At 36.8% G+C, this 23,741-nt stretch overlaps 1 protein-coding gene across 1 annotated transcript; it reads right to left on the bottom strand.

Moving 5' to 3' along the window:
* Window positions 1-359: 359 nt before the first annotated feature.
* LOC123533914 (spermidine synthase-like) lies at window positions 360-23,586 on the bottom strand. Its single transcript, XM_045315894.2, has 8 exons — window positions 23,376-23,586; window positions 14,422-14,542; window positions 13,558-13,650; window positions 12,173-12,326; window positions 10,628-10,711; window positions 5,350-5,495; window positions 4,847-4,969; window positions 360-3,386 (listed from the first exon to the last, which is right to left on the bottom strand). Exons 1-8 carry the CDS (start codon window positions 23,504-23,506, stop codon window positions 3,327-3,329), a joined length of 912 nt encoding a protein of 303 aa, XP_045171829.2. The 5' UTR covers window positions 23,507-23,586; the 3' UTR covers window positions 360-3,326.
* Between the last annotated feature and the right edge of the window lie 155 nt (window positions 23,587-23,741).

A 23,741-nucleotide genomic window follows, 5' to 3' on the forward strand; every position in this document is an offset into this window, starting at 1 on the left:
GCAATTTGACGCACACAAGATTGCATAATTATGTTGACTGTATACTATATAGACTGTATGTATACAGTTTAGTAACAAAAAACAAAGTCCCATAACTATGCAGAATATTTATCTAAAAGAACCTAACATTCATCATGCACAACTTAGGTAGTTGGTAACTCGTAGATCGCTTGTGTGAAGTCTCATGTGAAATTGTGTGCATTGGTTTGAAATATTAGCCTCACAAGACATGGAGTTGCAGTACTGAAGAACATGTAGGTTAACCAGAACATAAAAGGCCCTATAATCTGAATTTTGAATCGTTAAAAAACAAACAATCATGCACAACTAGGTTGTACGATCACTTGTGTGAAGTTTCATTAAATTGTGTCAAGGGATGAGGAGAGATGGTGCGCACAAGATTGTGTCTACGTATATAGTTTAGTAACAAAAAACAAAGTCCCATTACTCTGCAATTTTTTTTCTGAAAGAACCTAACATGCCCCATGCACAACTACTGTTGTTACTGATCACTTGTGTGAAGTTTCATAAAATTGTGTCAAGTGGATGAGGAGAGATGGTGTGCACAAGATTGTGTCTATGTATATAGTATAGTAACAAAAAACAAACTCCCATAACTCTGCAAGTTTTTTTTTCTGAAAGAACCTAACATGCCCCATGCACAACTACTGTTGTTACTGATCACTTGTGGGAAGTTTCATTAAATTGTGTCAAGGGGATGAGGAGAGATGGTGCGCACATGATTGTGTCTACGTATATAGTATAGTAACAAAAAACAAAGTCCAATAACTCTGCAAGTATTTTTTCTGAAAGAACCTAACATGCCCCACGCACAACTACTGTTGTTACTGATCACTTGTGAAGTTTCATTAAATTGTGTCAAGGGGATGCGGAGAGATGGTGCGCACACGATTGTGTCTACGGACAGACAGACGGACAGACAGACAACCTGTAACCAGTATACCCCCCCCCTTACAACTTTGTTGTCGGGGGGGGGGGGGGTACAAAAATGAGAAAACTAACCCTAGCCCCTGGCAGTCATGTTCTTTTTAAACAAATCAATATGGTTTGAAAGAGGGTCACCAAAGGAATATTTCTGAGTAATTAGTTTGAGACCATGCCAGTGGTTACCAAGAAGAAAATTTTAGAACGTTTTTTGTTTTGGCTGCCATGGCAACCAGGATTATACATGGATGACCTAGATTTCAACAAATCTGAAAGGGGCCAACAAAAGAAACATTCCTACGATGGTTTGTTTAAATATGTGATTTGGTTGGAGACATTCTTTCAAGAAAATCACTGGATGACAGACATCCAATGATCCTTACGGCTCACCAGGATCACTTCATGCTCAGGTGAGCTAAAAAATCTAGAGCTGCTTTTGACTAAAGTACATGTCTCCCACAACTGCCTAACCATCTAGATTGGCATTTCTTCTCCATTATATATCTGAGTCAACCATGCACCAAGACTTGTATATGGTAATTCAAGGGCCATAATTCCGAAGTGCCTGGGCCGATTTGGCTAGTTATCGAACTTGGCCGAAGACTTATTGGCAAACACATTTGTTTCAAGTTTGGTGAAAATCGGATGAGAAATATTCGACTTAGAGTGTGGGCAAGATTTGGGACAGACGGACACACATACAGACACGAGTAAATCAATATGTCTCCCACCAAAGTGGTGTGGGAGACATAATTATACAAACAGTGAAACATATTTACAAGGAGAAATTAAAGAAATTTAAAGAAGAAAACATGTAAAATCTTATAAAATACATGTAAAAAATGGCAAGACAAAACAATTACTCTACAACATCTCTAGCATGCCTTTATCTTTAAACAATATCTGCAACAAGTTTTAGTTTAATTGGGCAAATCAGCATAACAATAATTGTCAAACCATCGGTTCAACAGAGTATTCTACTGTTTAGAATTAAACAAATAAAACATGTCTCTGAGTTTTTTTTCTAAAACAATTAGCACAGAAAGATGATAAATGTTTAAAGGGCCACAATGTCCTTGTTTATAATGTAAAAATTCAACTTGTCTGACACTAGAAGAAGTTCTTTATGCTTTGACGTAGTTCAAACACTATGAAACTGCACTCTGCATGTAAAATGTATGAATTTGGGACTGTTTGGAAATACTGCTATTTCTAAAATCTCCAGGACAGTTGTCAAAAAATTAAATCCTTTCAAAATCTAAATAAAGATAATTTCTAAAGTTAACAGAAGAAGTTATGTCAGTAACATTTAGTCAGAAACAGTACTCATTATAAAATCAAATTTACCAATCTAGTGAAAACTTAACTCTATTATTCCAAATTTCATCTAAAATTTTAAAACAAAATCGTGAATGTACTCCATACAGAGTGAGGTAAGGTTACTTAAGATGACGATCATGATGCGAGAAGGCAGTGGATACTGTAAAAGCAGAAATTTTCGCGAGGGTTTAATTTTCACTATATTAGCAAGGCCCTACATCTCGTGAAAATTTATCCTCGCATAAACATTGACCATCAGTATAATTCAAATTCAAGTAGGATACCATTTTTACAATTTTGCGAATATTAATTAAACCTTGCGAACTTACTCAAAATTTCAAATTCGCAAAGTTTTGACCCAGCGAAAATATGTGCTTTTACAGTAGTCCGGAAACAACATAGCAGGACTGGATTTCAAGCATATTCAGAAAACAAGTACATCAGAAGTCAACAAATAAATGAGCTGCGCCATGAGAAAACCAACATAGTGGCTTTGCGACCAGCATGGATCCAGACCAGCCTGCACATCCGCTTTCAAAGCCTATTGCTATTAGAGAAACTGTTAGCGAACAGCATGGATCCTGACCAGACTGTGCGGATATGCAGGCTCATATCGTACAGTCGTAAGGTGATGGAATGACGAAAATGTTAAGAACTGGCCTTTGTCTGATGAGCTTCTTGATGGGTGATAGATGTAAATGACAAATGGCAATTGATGGCATCGTAAATACAGCTTGTGGTATATTATGCTAGTAGATGTCACTGAATTAAGTTAGTAGCCATAAAAATGCATAATAAAAACAGAAAACTTTCTAATAAGGTAACAAACACTAACAGGCTGAGGGGCAAAGATCATTTGTCAGACATTAAGGTAAGGTAAAATTATGCACAATTCTAAAGCACTTATATGATACTAAGCACTTGTTACATAACCGGTAAATACAAGAAATGAAGTGAAATGATCTGGAATGTTAAGACAGGTGTATCAATATTGAAGTTGATATGGGGTAGAAGTGTAGACCTCCACTGTACCAGCTCTATCAAGGGGAGGTTACTCTAACCTATGTGCCTCTATCATGAACAACTCCATTCTTCTGAGTACCAGACTTCGGAAACAAAACCTGCACAGTAAGAAAGAGTATAGGTTATAAATTTAGAAATACTTTAAAAAAATTGCTAGTGTGAAGAAAAAATAATGTGGTGCTTTCAATAATACCTTTTTATTGATGCAAAACCAAGAATCATTTCTATGGCCTAAAGAATGATTTCACCAACATGTATAGTAAATTGTTACCACCTTAATATGTTCTGATTGTTCGTTTTGCAATTTTTTTCCTGTTAAAACAGTAAGGTAAAATGTGACAAGATTAAATAAAGCTGAAAATTAAACTAAATCTAACAACAAGAGGGTCACTGGCCCTAAAGCGCTCACCTGTGTACAAGGCTTTAAGTATGTTTTTTATAAGGACAGAGTAAGGTTTCTTCTATGTTAGCCTATATTATATACATGTCACATACACTTTTGAACCTAAGGCAATAATTTGAACAATTCTGGTAGACATTACAAATCTGATATCACACACCAAATATAAAGGCACTCGCTATTATTGATTCAGAGAAGAAAAGTGACCATGCCTCCTGGCAGCCATGTTTTTTTATGAATAATTTGAACAATCTCGGTACAGGGTCACACAAGAACCATTTGTGTAAAATTATTTTAAGATCGGTCTTGCAGTTTTAAACAAGAAGATTTTTTTAAAGTTTCCACTAAATACATATAGGGAAAAGTGACCACACCCTCTGGAGGCCATGTTTTTTAACGAATCAAAATAATTTGAGCAATCTTGGTAGAGGGTCACGCAAGGACAATTTCTGTAAAATAATTCTCAAATCAGGCTAGCAGTTTCACACAAGAAGATTTTTAAAGTTTCCACTATATACTAATAGGGAAAAGTGACCACGCCCTCTAACGGCCATGTTTTTTGATGAATCAAAATAATTTGAACAATCTTGGTAGAGGGTCACACAAGGACCATTTGTGTAAAATTATTTTAAAATCATGCCAGCAGTTCCACACAAGATTTTTAAAGTTTCCACTACATACATATAGGGAAAAGTGACCATGCTCTCTAACTGCCATGTTTTTTGACCAATCGGTTTAATTTGAAAAATCTTGATAGAGAATGACAAAAGGACCATTTATGTGAAATTATTTCAAAATTGGACCATCGGTTTAGGAGATGTTGTTTGAAGTTTTTTTTCTATTTTTAGCTCTGGCAGCCCCATGTGCAACCAAGCAGAACCATTTGAAAAACTTTGGTAGAGGACCATCCAAGGAACATCATGGCTAAGTTTCATCAAAATCCATTCATTGGTTTTGGAGGAGATGTCATTTAAACACAAATGCTGACGATGGACGGACAACTTGATGGACGCACGCATGACGGATGCCGGACACAGTGTGATCACAATAGCTCACCTTGGGCACTTTGTGCTCAGGTGAGCTAAAAAATCTTCAGATTGCAAGATAAAATTTTACATACACGATCATCTTTATTTAAATGGTATTTTAGAACCTTACCTTCTTAGCAAATGTTGGCAATACAAAGGCTGCCTTATGTATTTCAGAACTGTAAAATTTCAAATCCAGTTTGTTTACCATCTCATCCGTGAATGTCCTTGCTGGATTATTAAAACTTAAATCCTGTAAAAATATAAAGATATACATTGCCAGTGTTCAAACCATTCACATTAGACAACAGACAGACCCATGGCTCTGAGGTCAGAAAAATCGAAGCAGGACACACAGGCAGAAAAGAGAATATAACCGTGGTTCGTCCAATATACCAGTTTAGTGACAGCACTCATTTCAATCCTTGTAAGTACTAAACTATGCAACCTTCCATTGTTTTTAACAGTTTCAAAATGGTATATAAGATATAAAAAGTGAATTTTGAAGACTGTTTACTATTCAACCATTATATATGTTTAATATCTTTAAAAAAATTCAAACTAGCCTTATGGTAAAAAATCAAAACCAATTTATAAAGATTATGTGACCCTGAAAACTTAGAATGGACTTACTGAGTTTGTACTGGCCATAACAAATCCAATCTGCCCGCTAGCATATGTTGGCATGCCCGCAAATGCATATCCTGTGCTAGGAAATAAACTGCGGCACCCTGTCAGCAACTTCTCAACAATTGGAAGATCAAGCCAGAGGTTTTCACCTATAAATACAAACAGGTTATTTGTTTGTTTCTGTGTAAGATTCAGAATGTCTTTCACTAAATCAACATCTGGCTCAATATTTTGCATGTATTATGAGTTACCTCAATAGACATACAAAAATTACAAGGTGAGGATAGATTTCTTGGAAGCACAGAGCACAGCAAACACAGAGCCATATACTGTAAGAAATATATGGAAATTATAGTTGACAGGTTCCTTAAACAGGTTCCAGCAACAGGTGTAGTTTAGTTATATGTAAAATATAACAAGAGCTGTCTGTTGACAACGTCCTCGACTATTCGAAGAATTGATGGAAGTATGGGTTCAAAATATTTCCAGAGATTTTCAGACAAAAGAAGAAAAATAGATAAGACAAACAATGTACTTGGATAATTATTGTGCTATATGGCAATGTGTGACCATGATTGCAAGCAAGTGTTCAAAGTTTCAAAGCCATATATCAAACAGTTTAGACAAAATATGGAATGGTATGCCAAACTCAACTAATTTCTATGTCAAAAAAGGGCCATAACTGAGTTGAAGTCCTTGTCCTAGTTACGTAGTCACGCCTACATAATATTATGTAAACTATGATGGTAAACAAGTGGTCAAAGTTTCAAAGCCATATGACAAACAGGTTAAGCAAAGTATAGACTGGTATGAAAAATTTAACTGATTTCAAAGTCCAAAAAGGGCCATAATACAGCCAAAATAGTTGACAGATTTATGTATTCTTGCCCACAGATGGAGATCATGATGATAAACAAATGTTCAAAGTTTCAAAGCCACATGTCAAATAGCTTTTACAGAACATGGACTTGAATAAAATCTGAAACATTTTCCAAGTCCAAAAAGGGTCATAATTCAGCCAAATTACTTGACAGAGTTATGTACTCTTGCCTACAGGTAGACACTATTACAATAAGTAAGTGTTACAAGTTTGAAGTTAATATCTTTGCTGGTATACAAGACTAACAATTTCATAAAAACTTAAACCAATGCCGACACCGGGGCGAGTAATATAGCTCTCCATATTCTTTGAATAATCAAGCTAAAAATGGGGGCGTGTAGAACCTAAATGGAAGTATTTCTGTTTAAACTGATTTCTTTTTTCAGCTTTGCTCATATCCTTATAAAACATTCATTATCAAAACTAACATCAAAAGACAAAAGGACCTTGGACATTTTCCTATTCAGATTGCCTAACCAATTAAGTAAACACTGACCGAGGGGTAGACTTCTGAAATTGCATAGTAAAGATAGATAAAGACTGTTTCTTGATATACCGCGAACTTTTGAGTACATATATTCAGTAACGAGTTAAAAACCGGCGTATTTTTGAGTACCGAAATACTGAAGATACGGATGTCATATTTTTGTTTTTTTTAGTTAAAATATCGAGGCCGGTAAATACTTATACTTCTGACATATCTGTTTTATAACAATTTGTTACAATTTCTAACTGAAAATAATCTGATACTAACAGATAATTACCCATTAAAAGTTTTGTCTAGCCTAACAAACAAAATACACCTATTATTTAATCGCAAAACAAATATGAATAACAAAATGTGATAAACAATGTATTGTGTTACAAAGACCGGTTATTTTAATTAATAGAACTGAAGTGACAAGAAGTGTTTGAGACATTTATTTTATTGCTTTTAAAGTTTCAATTTGTCCAGGGTTTTAAAAATCAGCACAACTTGCATTGTTTTAAGTGTTTTTATTCCAAAGTATGTTTTATTGCTATTACATTTGGAAATAAATCTGCTATGTATACGTTAGTAACTTTTGCCATCTTATATGGTGTCCTAACAAAGTCATTGATACTATTACTGAAATATTGGACGTCTTATTTTTGAGTGCGGCTAATTTATGAGCCCTTTTTGACTGTAGTGAAATGGTGGCTTATTTTCGAGACCGGCTTATTTTCAAAACAAGCTTATTTTCGAGATTTCAGGGTATTCAACTAAAGTTTACAAGTTTGTGAACAAAAAGAAGACTTTGTAGACATTTCTCATTCTCATTTCAATTAAAATATGAACATCAATTATTTTTACGTTTTAAATATCTTTCCCCCAGGTGACGAAACAAAATATTTCACATGCCTTTGTAAGAAATTATTTTATACGTATGCTTCAAATACGGTACTTGGTCTCAGGCGGGAAAGAGTCAAAAATTGAAAGTATGTACATGGTGTCAGCAAATAAATTTTACATTAAATATTTTGACACTTATTGCATGCGTTTCTTAAACTACAAATGTATACATATCTACAAAAGCTATATTCCGTTTTGAAAACATTTCAACCATAGAAAACACTATAATAAATGAATAGCAGACATAGAATGTCAAGCTTGAAACTACCAAAAACTCAGCCTCCCTAAAACGAAACCCACAGCACGCAGATGTGCACACCACAAACACAAACACACACGCGCGCGCAATTATCTACACAAGTCTTGATACTAGCTAATGAAGTTTCGTTTGATTGATATACTGGACCAGTCGGTATAATGTTACTACATGTATTGATATGTTGTTTTATTCTTTTTTGTATTGGAGTAACAAAAAGCACATTTAAATGTTTGCTAGGTATTAAAGAGATATAGGTTAAATGTGCATGATTCTGTGGCGTAGATGCTATTACATAAGCACCGCAGGACTGTGCCTACAGATAATTTAGGAAACTGAAAAACTAAACACATCAAAAAAGCAATATTTAGGGGCCTTGAAAAGAGCAAACGATGTATCTAGAATGTGCCCAAATGTGTCATAAAATGCTAAAATCAAGGCATCCCTGAACCATATGCAGTCTCCTACACCCCTATGGTACAACTGATAAAAGGCCAGCTACACCACTACATGTGTTCAATATATATATAGTAGTCGCAACTTGACCGCGATGGTGACCTTAAGCCGATTATTCATATCGATTATTTCATTGTAGATATAAGGGGTACTTAGGATACCCGTCAATTTTAAATTCATGAAAGCAAAGAGATGAAGCGTTTTACGTACACTGCTTTTCAATATTAGGTTGTATCTAATTGTCTTAAAATACAAAGGTCAACCATTGGGGTCATCCGGTCAGTATTGTACATGGGTATTAATGGATCGCAATAACTTGATTTCAACGGTACTTGGTAAAATCCAGAAAGAGGTAAAGCAAGTGTATTATCCGTAAAGTGGTGTTAAATATGTACATTGTAATATTACCAACTCTAAATATGTCTCACTACTTCATAAAAGATTTGTAGTCTAGTGGACAGTGCGTTGGATCTCTATTCTTTTTATGTTTGTATGGTGTAGGTTACAGGCCATCTTTTTTATTATTTTTACTTCTTCATAATGTTCTAACGATCGCAACATTGGTTTCATTTTCCTTACAAGAGCTTTTTTTATTCATTTTACAATCTTAATAGATTCAATGTCAATTCTAATATGAGATCCTGTGAAAAATGACAATCAGTTCTTAGAATAAGTGCAAGAGAAAATCATGATACAAATAGTTTTACCTCATAATATTCCTTCTCAAGGTAAACATGCTGGAAAAATAAAAAAATGTAACTCATCCTGTATTCGAAACAGCACCGTTAGCTTATAAATCATACGTGTTAACCACTGGACCACGCAGCTACTATATATGATATTTGTCATATAATGTGTATACTTGATCCCCTATTTCATTGTAATGGGTTGATCGAGTATTAGTAAATAAAGGCCACAGTTATCGCGTTTATACAGTATATCAATAGATGTATAGAAAACAAACAATAGACTATGATAAATGCATCTGGTATATTGTGGCTGAGTGTGAGCCATGGAGGACATGCTCTCTTGTTGGTTAGATATCTTCCCTGACTGGTTTCGTTCAGCAGTTGTGAACCTCTTCAGAGGACTTGACCGTAATGACTAGGCAAGTTTGGTTTGCATTATGTGCAGTGTGACGCTGCATTCTGCTTATATACTCTCTGGTGCCGGTTGGTGCCGGTGCCAGAGCCGGTATGAGGCCGGTCTGGCTTGTACATGGGATACTCCTGGTGCCGGCTTGGTGCCGGTTTCTATTTTTAGTGATGCTGTGGTGCCGGTAGTGATCTATTTTTAGGTGGTGCCGGTATGGTGCCGGTTTTAATCTATTTTTAAATTTTCAGATCGGTGCCGCTGGTGCAGTGATCTATTTTTAGTGGTGCCGGCATGGTGCCGGTTTTAATTTATTTTTAGATCGGTGCCGGTGGTGCCAGTAATGATCTGTTATTGGTGGAGCCGGTATGGCGCAGTTTATATAAGATCGGGGGCAAATTTGATCAAGAGTATTGGGAAAACGTAGAGTATTTTATGCAAACAGGACACTTATCTTGGATTTAGCTTAATTTTTATTCGGGCATTCAAGTGGAAAAAACTGAAGTACAGTTGTGTATCAAAAGTTTTGTTCCACTTTTATTTTTTGTTTTTCTTTTACTTTCAAAAATGTTAATAAAACTGATAATTTGCATGGAAGAAGTTTATTTATTCTTTTAAAACATTTATGAAAGACATACCTTAAATGCTAATGCTTATTTCACTAAAAACAGACCTTTGAAATTTTTCAAAAAATATGACCCTTAGTCACAAACTGTTCAAAATTCAAAAATAAACAAATATGAAATAAAATTATTTTTGTGACAGTGTGATAGGAATATAACTTATTTATGAGCATTTAAAGCCATTATGTAAAAATATCAGCTATAGAAGTCAAGAAAAATGGCATTGAAATTTAGGCAAAATCCCTAGCATAATGTCCGATGTCCTTTCTTTCAATGCATAACAAACAACAAATAATGGCATTAACATTACTCTAAACACACAACTATTCTTAAATATATGTCATATCAGGTAGAAAAGACATCATTTCCGGTATTATACAACATTTTGAAATTATTATGTTTACATTCTTAAAAAGTTTTGATCAACTCAATTCAAAGAAATACATACTTACATATTGTCTTTACTTCCTTTTTAACTATCTGTTGTGTGGTGTTAAATCTAATGTAAGATTGCCTAAAGAAATATTGACACACATCAAAGAACAGTATTTTCACTAATTCAGATAATAAAAAGTTACCAACAGATAATAAAGGGAACCAACCTTGGCTGCATATGATACCATTAGGTTTAAGTGCTGCCTTTAAACACCTGTAGTAGTCCAACTCATATAGTCCTTTAGCTGCCCCTGAAATGTAGTCTTACATGGTTATTATCTTATTAAAATTATCTCATCAAAATGAACACTTGGGCAGTCATTGGCACAGTGGTTTGCAGGTTGGACTACAATGCCAATGATCTGGGTTCGATTCACGGCTGATATTCCCTTGAGTGCTTTGTGATTTACTTAAATTGGTACTTTTTTGGGCAGTATTGGCCTAGAATAGATGCTGGGGAGTTCAAAATCACTCCTCAGTGACCTGCTGTAGGCTCAGCTGGATATATGTTGTTACATTCATTCCAGATGAGGACTTTCATGGACCTCCGATGCTAAACAAGAAACCTTTACCTTCTAACATATTCTTTTGGTTTTATGTATCATGTAAAACATTTTAAAACAGTTGAAGGCTCATAAATGAAGAGAAATTATCATTTTCCATCAAATATGAATCTCTATGTACCTTACATCTTACAACCGTACATCACAGTCACAAGCCGACTGTATTGTAAGTAATTCACAAAATAATGAGTTTTATTTTTTTATGGTGTATGTTTGTGTTAACTGCATGCATATCTACATATATAATAAATAAAACAGGACTTGCAAAAAATCACATAACTAGGAGTTTAAGTCTCTGAATATCCATCCAAACAAAAACAAGAGCTGGTAGAACACGAAATGCCCCCCTTGGTGCATTGAGTAATTGCACAAGAAACATAGATTATTTGGTTACTGTATACAAACTACTGTTCTGGGTCAATGTGACCTTGACCTTTGACCTACTGACCTCAAAATCAATAGAGGTCCTCTGCTGGTCATGATCAACCTCCCTATAAAATTTCATGATCCTAGGCCAAAAACGTTCTTGAGTTATCATCCGGAAACAGTTTAACTGTTCTGGGTCACTGTGACATTAACCTTTGACCTACTGACCTCAAAATCAATAGGGGTCATCTGCTGGTTATGATTAACTACTTATCAACTTTCATGACCTTAGACCAAAGCAATCTTCAGTTATCATCCGGAAACTGTTCAACTGTTCTGGGGCACTGTGACCTTGACCTTTGACCTACTGACCTCAAAAAGGGTCATCTGCTGGTCTTAACCAACCTCCCTATCAACTCTCATGATCCTAGGCCAAAGCCTCCTTGAGTTATCATCCAGAAACTCTTTAACTGTTCTGGGTCATTGTGGCCTTGACCTTTGACCTACTGGTCTCCATATCTATAGGGGTCATCTACAAGTCATACCCAACCTCCCTATCAATTTTCATGATCCTAGGCCCAAGCTTTCTTGAGTAACCATCTGGAAACGGATTGGTCTACATACCGACCAACAGACGGAAGGACGGACCGACATCTGCAAAACAATATACCCCTCCTTCTTCGAAGCGGGGCATGATAAAAATCAGCTAAAATCTTTTGACATGATGAAACTGATAAATTTCAGTATTTCACTCAAGAGCATAAAATAAAAGTGTTTACCTACCAATGGGATCTGGAGCATCAGTGATAATTACATCAAAACAGTTCTTGTTTTCCTTCATATACTGTACTCCGTCACCAATATGTACATGGCATCGTGAATCTGACAGAGAATTTGCCATATCTGGTAAAAACTCCTTACATACCTCTATCACTTTCTGTCAAAAGCAAATCATTATTATATCATTTACTCCTCATTGTGTCTACTAATCTGGTATAATGTAAACATAAATAGAGACAAACTGCATTTGCTCCAAATCGACAAGACCAGCAGAATTTGTTCAATTTTGATCAGTTGTTTCAGCCATCAAACAATATACCGTAAAAGCAGAAATTTTTAGTGAGGGTTTAATTTTAGCTATATTTGCGAGGCCCTACATCTTGCGAAAATAAATCCTCCCATAAATACTCACCTTTAGTTTAATTCAAATTCAGCTAGTGACCATTTTTACAATTTCCGGAATACTAAACCTCGCGAACATACGCAAAAATTCAGCAGAAATATGTGCTTTTACAGTATATTTTATACAGAAATTTTGCCTAGAACTGACGATCAGTTCAAGCCAAGATGCTCCAATTATCTGAGTTTGAGGGAACAAAGACTAACAGAAAACATATCATTATTTCAAAGGAACAAGACAGGATAAACTACAACAACCTCATTTTAGAACCGAAAATAAATCTCTCAAATATAACAAATGAGACTAGGCTATGTGGCAACAGTTACAATCATGATAGTTTCACAGAGACAATTTTGTTTCGTCTCGTCACGTAAAAGCACATAAATGACATAATATATTATTATGCAAATAATGGGTACACTGTTATGGAGTACTGAACACACACAGGCGTACATACATACGAATGCTTGTGTAGCACTCTTCTGCAGCATACACATTTTATGAATGTATAAATCACCCTTACTTTAAATATTCAGCCATGTTAAAAACACTCAAATGTATATCTAATTTACATATATAAGTGTTACAGAGTATCAACAAATACAGAAGACAACCAGTATGATAAGTAAACTCATTAATTCCATTTTAGTGCCTCAAATTCATGTATTATTACTTATTTGTTTCGTGGGTTTAAGGTCGCATCAACACATTAATTATAGGTCATATGAAGACTTTCCAGCTTGGATGGTGGAGGAAGAGGTACCCTTCTGTGCATTATTTCAACACAAGCAGGCACATGGGCAGAACCACCAATCTTCCGTAAGCCAGCTGGATGGCTTTCTCACATGAAGAATTCAATGCCCCAAGTGAGGCTTAAATTCACATTGATGAGGAGCAAGTGATTTGAAGTCAGCGACCTTTAAACCACTTGGCCACAGAGCCTCCTCTAATTGTATTATGCCTAAGGTTGACTTATATGTAATTTTACCTCATCAATTTCACAGAGTGTAACTTTCTCTACAGAGTCATGTTTGAGAACCTCCCTGACCACACCTCCATCTCCTCCTCCAACAACAAGCACCTGCAAAAAAACAAGAACACAATGTACGTAACAAATTGTATGCTTGAATGAAAGTGGGTAAAACAATTTTTCCAGAGTATAAGTTATACTCACAAGAATGCTCAGTAAATAGATCTGTGTTGCTGATAACTTCATAATCAATTAACAGAATCCTCCTCAAATAAAACAAAGATGGAGGATAAATTGTTTGGCTGTCTCAGGACCAAACTGCCATATTGCATACAGTTGTTACAGAGATACATTTGATAGCTAGTTACATGCAGAACTTTAACGGAATTTTCTAAGTTGGAAAAGGGCCATAACTTGAATTAAATTGAACCAAGAGTTATCTTACTTGGTTACTTCAGTAAGTTTGATACCTAAGAAGCCTTGTGTAGTTTCACTCCAAAACATGCAGTGATAAATGAGGTATGAGCTTGTATGCAAAACTTTAACCAATTTGTGATACCTCTAGGTCAACACCAATGCCCGTGTGTGTGGAATGGCTCTCATTATTCTTCGAACAGTCAAGCTAAAAACACAGTGTTAGACATTACCACAATACTGTGAAATCAGTAAATTTCGTGGGCATGAAATTTCATGGTTTTGGTCAAAACGGCAATTTAGTGGGGATATGAATTCGTGGATTTCAACTTTTGATCATAAAATGAAAGGGAATTTTACTTCACTTTTACTTGAGGTTGGGAATAAATTTCGTGGACTGACTCAACCACGAAATCCACAAAAATTAGTCTACCACGAATATAAATGATTTCACAGTATGTTACTAACATTTTTGGGGTTGGCATGGCAACAGAGTGGTAGATGAGCAATCATTTCCTGGTAGCAGCATTCATCTCTCTCAGTACACTGAATACATCCATCTAACACTAGCACATTGCCAAATGAGGAACTGAAAAGAAAAAATATAGCCATAAAAATCAACACACTACCAAACAATGATATCAACTGAAAAAAAGAGAAACTAGAAAATGCTTTTGTAAAAAAGCGCATGTCTCCCCCAATGCAAAGTCCTATAGGCACGAAGTCAATAGGGGTCAGGAGCGAAAGTCAAAGAGACACTGATGGTTGGCTGCAATAGGGATCATCTACTTAATTGGCATGTCCAGTCATCCCACTAAATTTCAACACTAGTGGCCTAGAGGTTCTCAAGTCACTGTTCAGGCTCCTGTGACCTTGACCTTTGATCAAGTGACCTCAAAATAAATAGGGGTCATCTACTCTGCATGTCCAATCATCCTATTAAGTTTCAACATTGTAGGTCAAGTGGTTCTCAAGTTATTTCCAAAAAATGATTTTACATGAACAGGCCACTGTGTCCTTGACCTTTATTAGACTGACCCCAAAATCAATAGGGGTCATCTACTCTGCATGTTCAATCATCCTATGAAGTTTCAACATTCTGGGTCAAGTGGTTCTCAAGTTATTGATCGGAACTGGTTATCAATGTTCAGGCCCCTGTGACCTTGACCTTTAACGGAGTGACCCCAAAAACAATAATGGTCATTTACTCTGCATGAACAATCATCCTATGAAGTTTCAACATTCTGGGTCGAGAGGTTCTCAAGTTATTGATTGGAAATGGTTTTCCATGTTCAGGCCCCTGTGGCCTTGACCTTTAACAGAGTGACCCTAAAATCGTTAGGGTTCATCTACTCTGCATGACCAATCATCCTATGAAGTTTCATCATTCTGGGTCAAGTGGTTCTCAAGTTACTGACCGGAAATGGTTTTCAATGTTCTGGCCCATGACCTTGACCTTTTACAGAGTGACCCCGAAATCGTTAGGGGTCATTTACTCTTTATGACCAATTATCCTATTAAGTTTCAACATTCTGGGTCAAGTGGTTCTCAAGTTACTGACCGGAAATGTTCAGGCCCCTGTGACCTTGACCTTTAATGGAGTGACCCCAAAATTGATAGGGGTCATCTACTTTGCATGTACAATCATCCTATGAAGTTTCAACATTCTGGGTCAAGTGGTTCTCTAGTTGTTGATCAGAAATGGTTTTCAATGGTCAGGCCCCTGTGACCTTGACCTTTGACGGAGTGACCCCAAAAACAATAGAGGTCGTCTACTCTTTCTGACCAATCATCCTATGAAGTTTCAACATTCTGGGTCAAGTGGTTCTCTAGTTATTGATCGGAAATGGTTTTCAATGTTCAGGCCCCTGTGACCTTGACCTTTGACGGAGTGACCCCAAAAACAATAGGGGTCATCTACTCTTCATGACCAATCATCCTATGAAATTTCAACATTCTGGGTCAACATTCTGGGTCAAGTGGTTCTCTAGTTATTGATCAGAAATGGTTTTCAATGTTCAGGCCCCTGTGACCTTGACCTTTGACGGAGTGACCCCAAAAACAATAGGGGTCGTCTACTCTTTCTGACCAATCATCCTATGAAGTTTCAACATTCTGGGTCAAGTGGTTCTCTAGTTATTGATCAGAAATGGTTTTCAATGTTCAGGCCCCTGTGACCTTGACCTTTGACGAGTGACCCCAAAAACAATAAGGGTTATCTACTCTTCATGACCAATCATCCTATGAAGTTTCAACATTCTGGGTCAAGTGGTTCTCTTGTTATTGATCGGAAATGGTTTTCAATGTTCAGGCCCCTGTGACCTTGACCTTTGCTGGAGTGACCCCAAAAACAATAGGGGTCGTCTACTCCAGCAGCCCTACAACCCTATGAAGTTTGAAGGTTCTAGGTCAAATGGTTCTCCAGTTATTGCTCGGAAATGAAGTGTGACGTACGGACGGACGGAAGGATGGACGGACAGGGCAAAAACAATATGTCTCCTGGGGGAGACATAATAAACTAACTAACACCAGCACACTGCCAAACCAGAAACCAGGAAAATTTGTATCAAGCAAGTTCGTATTAAGTGGACTCGACTGTAGATGGCTTAAAAGAATGCATAATAGATCACTTAATGGATTGCCTAATAAATTAACTAATGAACCACATAATAGATCATTTAATGGAACACATAATAGACTGCTTAAGGTAGTTCTGCATGCTCGGATCGAAATTTTTTCTACAGTGTGCGACATTAACTTTTTAACACCGTAGCCAATGGGGCTACACACTTCAAATTTTTTGTAGCCTGAAAGAATTTTTTGTAGCCCCACCAATTTTCGGTCAAGAATGAACAAGACTTTCATTCTAGTAATTTTTTATTTAATTTCTTTCAATATACTGCTGTAGGTTGGTGAATATTGATATATTTCAGAAATTTGTATGAGTTTTTCAGAATTGATTTCCAAATCTGAAACAGAGTTCACAAAATTGTGCAGAAAGTCAAAGACACATGGTCATGAAACGAGATCTAAACAGCTTTGTAGACAAGAAATAGCTTGGCAGTAGAGTGACAAGGGGTCTCGCTAGGCCCATTATTTTTTTTGGGAGAAGTCAATTCTCCCTCAAACTGATTTAGGGAGATGTGGGGAGACTTTAGGGAGAAGTTGGAAGACTCCAATAATTTTTATATTTCTACCTCGACGCTGTGAATTGATTCGATGAACATTCATTTTCTTAGTTACATCATTTTTCCTAACACAGTGATTTTTGTTTCAATACAAAATTCTGAAAAAAAAAAGTTTTCTGTTCAAGACGGTGCTGAATTTAACACTCCGATTTTTTTGGTGCTATATCGTGTAATATATGAATGCAGGTTGAAAAGGGGTTTATTATTAATACCGAGTCACCACTCTCATTCGAATAAAACTGAAAGTTAACTGTGTCAAACCTAGAAATATATATTCAAATCAATTCATCCATCAAAGACAGCTTTACGAAGTTAGTCCTTTACATGTTGTTCTTTTACCATGGATACCAAATAATTGTGTCTATCATTTCAATTAATCCATATGTAATCGACAATTTCTTTAGAAAACGACTCGCACATGTTGACAATTAAATTCTAAGTGTCAAAAACGTAACAACGGCGCTGATTGCCCTATTACAATTGCCTTTGGTGAAACCGATAATTTGATTCGCTTTCAAACTTCTCGCGAAAATCTCACAAGTACCTGAAGTAGGCGGAGCTTAAATTATGCTATCGGCGTGTGTGTATGTGTATTCAACGCACATTATGACGGTGCAAATTGTCAAAAGATAAGCAAGTGCGCATTCAAAACAAACAAGAGCTCGTCGAACACGAAATGCCCCCCTTGATGCATTTAGTAATTGCACAAGGAACAGAAATTATATGCTCACTGTAAACAAAAGTTCTACCATTCTGGTTTAATCTGACCTTGACATTTAACCTATTGACACTAGGCCAAAGCGTTCTTGAGTTATCATCCGGAAACCATTTTTCTGTTCCTGGTCACTGTGACCTTGACCTTTGACATACTGACCTCAAAATCAATAGGGGTCATCTGCTGGTCATTACCAACCTGCATATCAACTTTCATGATCCTAGGCCCAAGTGTTCTTGAGTTATCATCCGGAAACCATTTTACTATTCAGGGTCACTGTGACCTTGACCTTTGACATACAGACCTCAAAATCAATAGGGGTCATCTGCTGGTCATTACCAACCTGCCTATCAATTTTCATGATCCTAGGCCCAAGTGTTCTTGAGTTATCATCCGGAAACCGTTTTACTGTTCAGGGTCACTGTGACCTTGAACTTTCACATACTGACCTCAAAATCAATAGGGGTCATCTGCTGGTCATGGTCAACCTAACTATCAATTTTCCTGACACTAGGCCAAAGCGTTCTCGAGTTATTGCCTGGAAACCATTTTACTGTTCCTGGTCACTGTGACCTTGACCTTTGACATACTGACCTCAAAATCAATAGGGGTCACCTGCTGGTCATGACCAACCTCCCTATCAACTTTCGTGACCCTAGGCCTAAGAGTTCTTGAGTTATCATCCGGAAACTGTTTTACTGTTCAGGGTCACTGTGACTTTGACCTTTAACATACTGATCTCAAAATCAATAGGGGTCATCTGCTGGTCATTACCAACCTCCCTATCAATTTTCATGATCCTAGGCCCAAGTGTTCTTGAGTTATCATCCGGAAACCGTTTTACTGTTCAGGGTCACTGTGACCTTGACCTTTAACATACTGACCTCAAAATCAATAGGGGTCATCTGGTGGTCATTACCAACCTGCCTATCAACTTTCATGATCCTAGGCCCAAGTGTTCTTGAGTTATCATCCAGAAACTGTTTTACTGTTCAGGGTCACTGTGACCTTGACCTTTGACATACAGACCTCAAAATTAATAGGGGTCATCTGCTGGTAATTACCAACCTCCCTATCAACTTTCATGATCCTAGGCCCAAGTGTTCTTGAGTTATCATCCGGAAACCGTTTTACTGTTCAGGGGCACTGTGACCTTGACCTTTCACATACTGACCTCAAAATCAATAGGGGTCATCTACTGGTGGTGACCAACCTCCCTATCAACTTTCATGATCCTAGGCCCAAGCGTTCTTGAGTTATCATCCGGAAACGGATAGGTCTACATTCCGACCGACCGACAGACCGACCGACCGACCGAACGACCCACCGACCGACATCTTTAAAACAATATACCCCTCCTTTTTCAAAGGGGGGCATAAAAATCGGTAGACTTGAATTCGTTTTGAGATTAGATTTGAGCGAAGTTTGAAGCTTCAAAGCAACTATTTTGCTCCCACGTTTGCAATGATCTTTTTTTTGTAAATTTATTCCTCAGAATTTTTCGTAGCGGTCTTCCGATTTTCTGTCACCCGAGCCTATTTTTCGTAACCATTGGCGATCGGGCTACCGTTAATGTCGCACACTGTTTCTACAATGTAGAATTTGATTAAAGCCTGATTTTTCAAAACTTCAGATTCTTAAGTTCAGAATATACTTAGATAAATAAAAATAAAAAAAGATAGGGCCGTGTGCTTGATTTTTTGCTAGACTGATTTTAAAAATTTCAACCTCACGCAATTTTTCATAATGGGAGTCTATTGGAAAATCATAACTTTCATAACATTTTTGCGAATAGAAATTTTTCTACAATGTAGATTTTAATCTATCTTTGTATACTGCTTAATTATAACTCCCCTTTCAGGTACTAGTAGCAGATGAAACTACTCAAAGTTGTAAATAAACATATGGCCAATAATGTGGTGTAATAAAATGTAAAAGTCTGTGTACTTTTTTTTTGAGATATTTGACCATGATTAAAGTGAACTGCACATTCCATGCTAATTTAACACATTATTTTGAGTTATTTAACATGTCAGATGTTTTTACTATCATATTTAAACTTTAGAAAGTTAGTAACAGTGCATTGTAATGAATTTACTCACTAGTTGACATTAATTCATAAAATGATTTTTATTTCCAAACGCCGAATCCAGGCTTTATTCTATGTTTTCCAGATAAATGATGTTACGCCATCACTTCTAGTTTATCAAACATGCAGAACTACCTTAATAGATCACTCAATGGAATGCTTTTCACCAAACATATACATTCCTAACAACAGGCTACATATTCAACTAAAACCATTCAGTTTTGGCAAACTGTTTATGTGACTCAGGCGTAGCCTGGATTTGCAGCGATGTACAGTAGCTCTTGAAAAGGTCTCTATATGTTAAAAGAATTCAAGCATTGCTATATAATCATAATAATGATACAAATTTAGTGATCATTCCTTATTTTCATGATCATTGAGAATAAGTTTAACACAAAGCCCGGCCTCTGATAAATTAGTTAACAGAAATTCAATCTTTGTAAAACACGGATAGGTTTATAAAGAGGAACAAATATTAATTACTTTAAATTCCAAAAACTATAATGTTATGTTAAATACAATCTTGGAATTCTATCATACACTTTGCTAGCTCAGCGCAAAATAGGTCAACTCACGCATTGTTTCACACAAAAAGATTTTCTGCATATTTTGCTACAGCGAGATCACTGATGAAATACAGATTCTGTTAAAATCGGGATCCAGACATTTGCCCCCCAGGACATTTGCCCCCCAATAAAAAAGTGGACTGCTGGACATTTGCCCCCCAGTTGACATGGTAGATAGGACATTTGCCCAGGGCTTATTTCTGAAATGGACATTTGCCCACAATATTTTTGTCCCCCAGTGATATTTTAAGAACTTGGTACAAAAAAGATATTCATAATATTTTAGGGGACAATAGCTTTGTTTTATACAATTTTGTAGTAGATAATTGACAATTAATAAGTTTATGTGTTAAAAACATTGCACTAATTAAGAAATTATAACGCTGTTATGAGCACTTTTATTACTCAATATAAATATGCTATTATTTACCTTAACACCTGAAAGTAAGTAACATATTTATCAAATTATTATCAATAAAACAGTTTTTTTTCTTGAAAATTGCCTTTTAGAGTAATTTTGATAATAAAACAACAACAAGAGCTGTCACTAATGGTGACAATGCCCCCCAGCACCTTGACCTTTGACCTGGTGACCTTGACCTTTGACCTGGTAACCCCAAAGTCAGTAGGGGTGGTGTACTTAATAAGTACTATCAGCATGTGAAGTTTGAAGGTCCTGGGTGAAGTGGTTCGCGAGTAAAGTACCTTCATGCAAAAAGTTAACCAGGGGTGTAAAATTTCATTCGCCAGCTCGCATTGGCGAGTTAAAGTCTGGCCAGGACGAGTGGACTTCGCTGTTTTCTCGACCTATAGGGTGAGTGGTTTTTACGTGGCACCTTTACCAAATTCAGAAATAACATCACGAATAAATACCTGGATTGACAGGAATTGACCCGCGAATCGTAAAGATATCAAAACGTCATGCCGGTAATTTTCCATTCCACAAGCACGTGCGGCTTACATCGCCGTTACTTTTGTTTATCGACATGTACACAGAAAACACGCGTAGCGCATTCATTTTTCAATATAATCGCTTCAAACTTTCAACATCGCTTAAGAAGCAATATGTACTCAATGCAGTTATTGTAGGGAGCAACTGGGTGGTGGAGACAACAAAAACAGAATGAAAGAAAAATAAGAATGTCTGCTGTAAAAAGGAAATTTAAGAAGAACAAATATGCTTCTTTAAAAAGGAAATGTAGTGTACAAGAGAATATTATTTTCTACATTTGAAATTTACATATTGAACATGTATAATACTCCTTTCATAAAAATGACAATATTTTATGTCAATTGTTAGGGCGAGTGGCTGTTCACTAAGGGCGTGTAGATTTTACTGGCTACTAGTCATGCAGGGCGAGTGGTGCGAAAATTTTTTTTACACCCCTGTTAACGTTGGCCCCTGTGACCTTGACCTTTGACCTGGTGACCCCAAAGTCAGTAGGGTTGGTGTACTCATAAAGTACTATCAGCATGTAAAGTTTAAAGGTCCTGGGTGAAGTGGTTCGCGAGTAAAGTGCCTTCATGGAAAAAGTTAACGTTGGCCCCTGTGACCTTGACCTTCGACCTGGTGACCCCAAAGTCAGTAGGGTTGGTGTCCTCATAAAGTACTATCAGCATGTGAAGTTTGAAGGTCCTGGGTGAAGTGGTTCGCGAGTAAAGTGCCTTCATGCAAAAAGTTATCGTTGGCCCCTGTGACCTTGACCTTTGACCTGGTGACCCCAAAGTCAGTAGGGGTGGTGTACTTAATAAGTACTATCAGCATGTGAAGTTTGAAGGTCCTGGGTGCAGTGGTTCGCGAGTAAAGTGCCTTCATGCAAAAAGTTAACGTTTTGACGAACTAACTAACGAACGGGCGGACAGTTGAAAACTGGGGGCATAAAAAGTACAGTTATATATACTGCCAGATAGGACAAAAATATTGGGGGGGGAAATGTCCATTCCAATCCAAAAATAAGCTATGGGGGGCAAATGTCCTATCTGCCATTTCAACTGGGGGGCAAATGTCCAGCAGTTCATTTTTTCATTGGTGGGCAAGTGTCCTGGGGGGCAAATGTCCTACAACCGTTAAAATCATGAAATTCAGATGTTGATTATTACTTAATTACTAATTAACAAAAAGGGCTATCTTGTACTGGCTTATTCATTTATTGCAAAACAAGTCCATCTTGAAGTGTTTTTCTTTTGCAGAGGATTTAGGTCTGCCTTGATCAATTCATTGTCCAGTTACTTTACAATGTCATATTACTGATAAAACTTTACGGAAGTGACTATCGGCACAACCCTCGTGCAGATTATTTTTCTTATAAATAGAGTAGTAAAATCTAAAGGACATGTTCATGGTCTGTATTCTACCTAGCAGTTTTGTAACACAGAGTGCGTTCGATTCGGTCAAGCGAGAGTACACTAGTGTTACACTTGCGCATGCGCAGTTTACTGTCGAATCGAACAGGCTCGAGTCAGGTCGAGTTGAGCATAAATATAACCAGTCAAAAGGATTTTAATCAAAAGGACGCATCTACATTAATTCGATAAATTTGCATTGTTTATCAACATTAGCTTTGATGCAAAGGTTAAACGTTATTTACAATCGGTACAACTTGTGCTCAGTGCTAACTTTTCCCTTTCCGTTGCTATGCCGCCATTTTGTAGTAAGGCAATATGCACATTTGCACGACTTCATTCCCCATTGCGGGAGGAGCTTGTTCTTGACCTGTGACCTCGACACTAGCGTTGCACTACTCGCGTTCGATTGGTGGTAGTGTGAAAAATCCACTCGACTCTACACGAATCGAAAACACTCACGGTGTCTTATAGGACGAATATTTAACACTTGACTGAATGGCTTATGTGTGCACCGGTACCTTTTGAAAACGAGAATGTCTTGATAGTCGGACCTTCCTTCATATAACACTTTGTCTATCTTCAGTCCTACACTGTACCCTTCCCATTGATCATTCATCTCACGAAACCACCCACTCTCAATCAGTGACATTTTCTTGATAACTTAAAAACCCCGAATTTGCCTAGAAAATATTTTCTTATCGATAATCGTAAACTCTGTCCTGTTGACGCTTGTAAATAGACTTTAAAGCGCTCCATGATGTGGACTGTACTTATTAGTATTTTTAGAACTAATTTAGCCGAGTATTGGCTTTTGAGAATATGGCATAATTACTTTATTAATATATACGTATGATATATAAAAAGCTTTAACTTTTGCTTTTGTT

The sequence above is a fragment of the Mercenaria mercenaria genome, chromosome 12 (assembly GCF_021730395.1).
Source record: "Mercenaria mercenaria strain notata chromosome 12, MADL_Memer_1, whole genome shotgun sequence".
Classification (NCBI taxonomy): Eukaryota; Metazoa; Mollusca; class Bivalvia; order Venerida; family Veneridae; genus Mercenaria; species Mercenaria mercenaria.

Coding starts and splice junctions, on each gene's coding strand:
- LOC123533914 (XM_045315894.2), bottom strand. CDS start 23,506: ATGTCACTGATTGAGAGTGGGTGGTTTCGTGAGATGAATGATCAATGG. Junction 5,496..10,627: donor TGGTATCATATGCAGCCAAG/GTTGGTTCCCTT, acceptor TTGTATTTATAG/GTGAAAACCTCTGGCTTGAT. Junction 3,387..4,846: donor TGCCAACATTTGCTAAGAAG/GTAAGGTTCTAA, acceptor CTTACTGTGCAG/GTTTTGTTTCCGAAGTCTGG.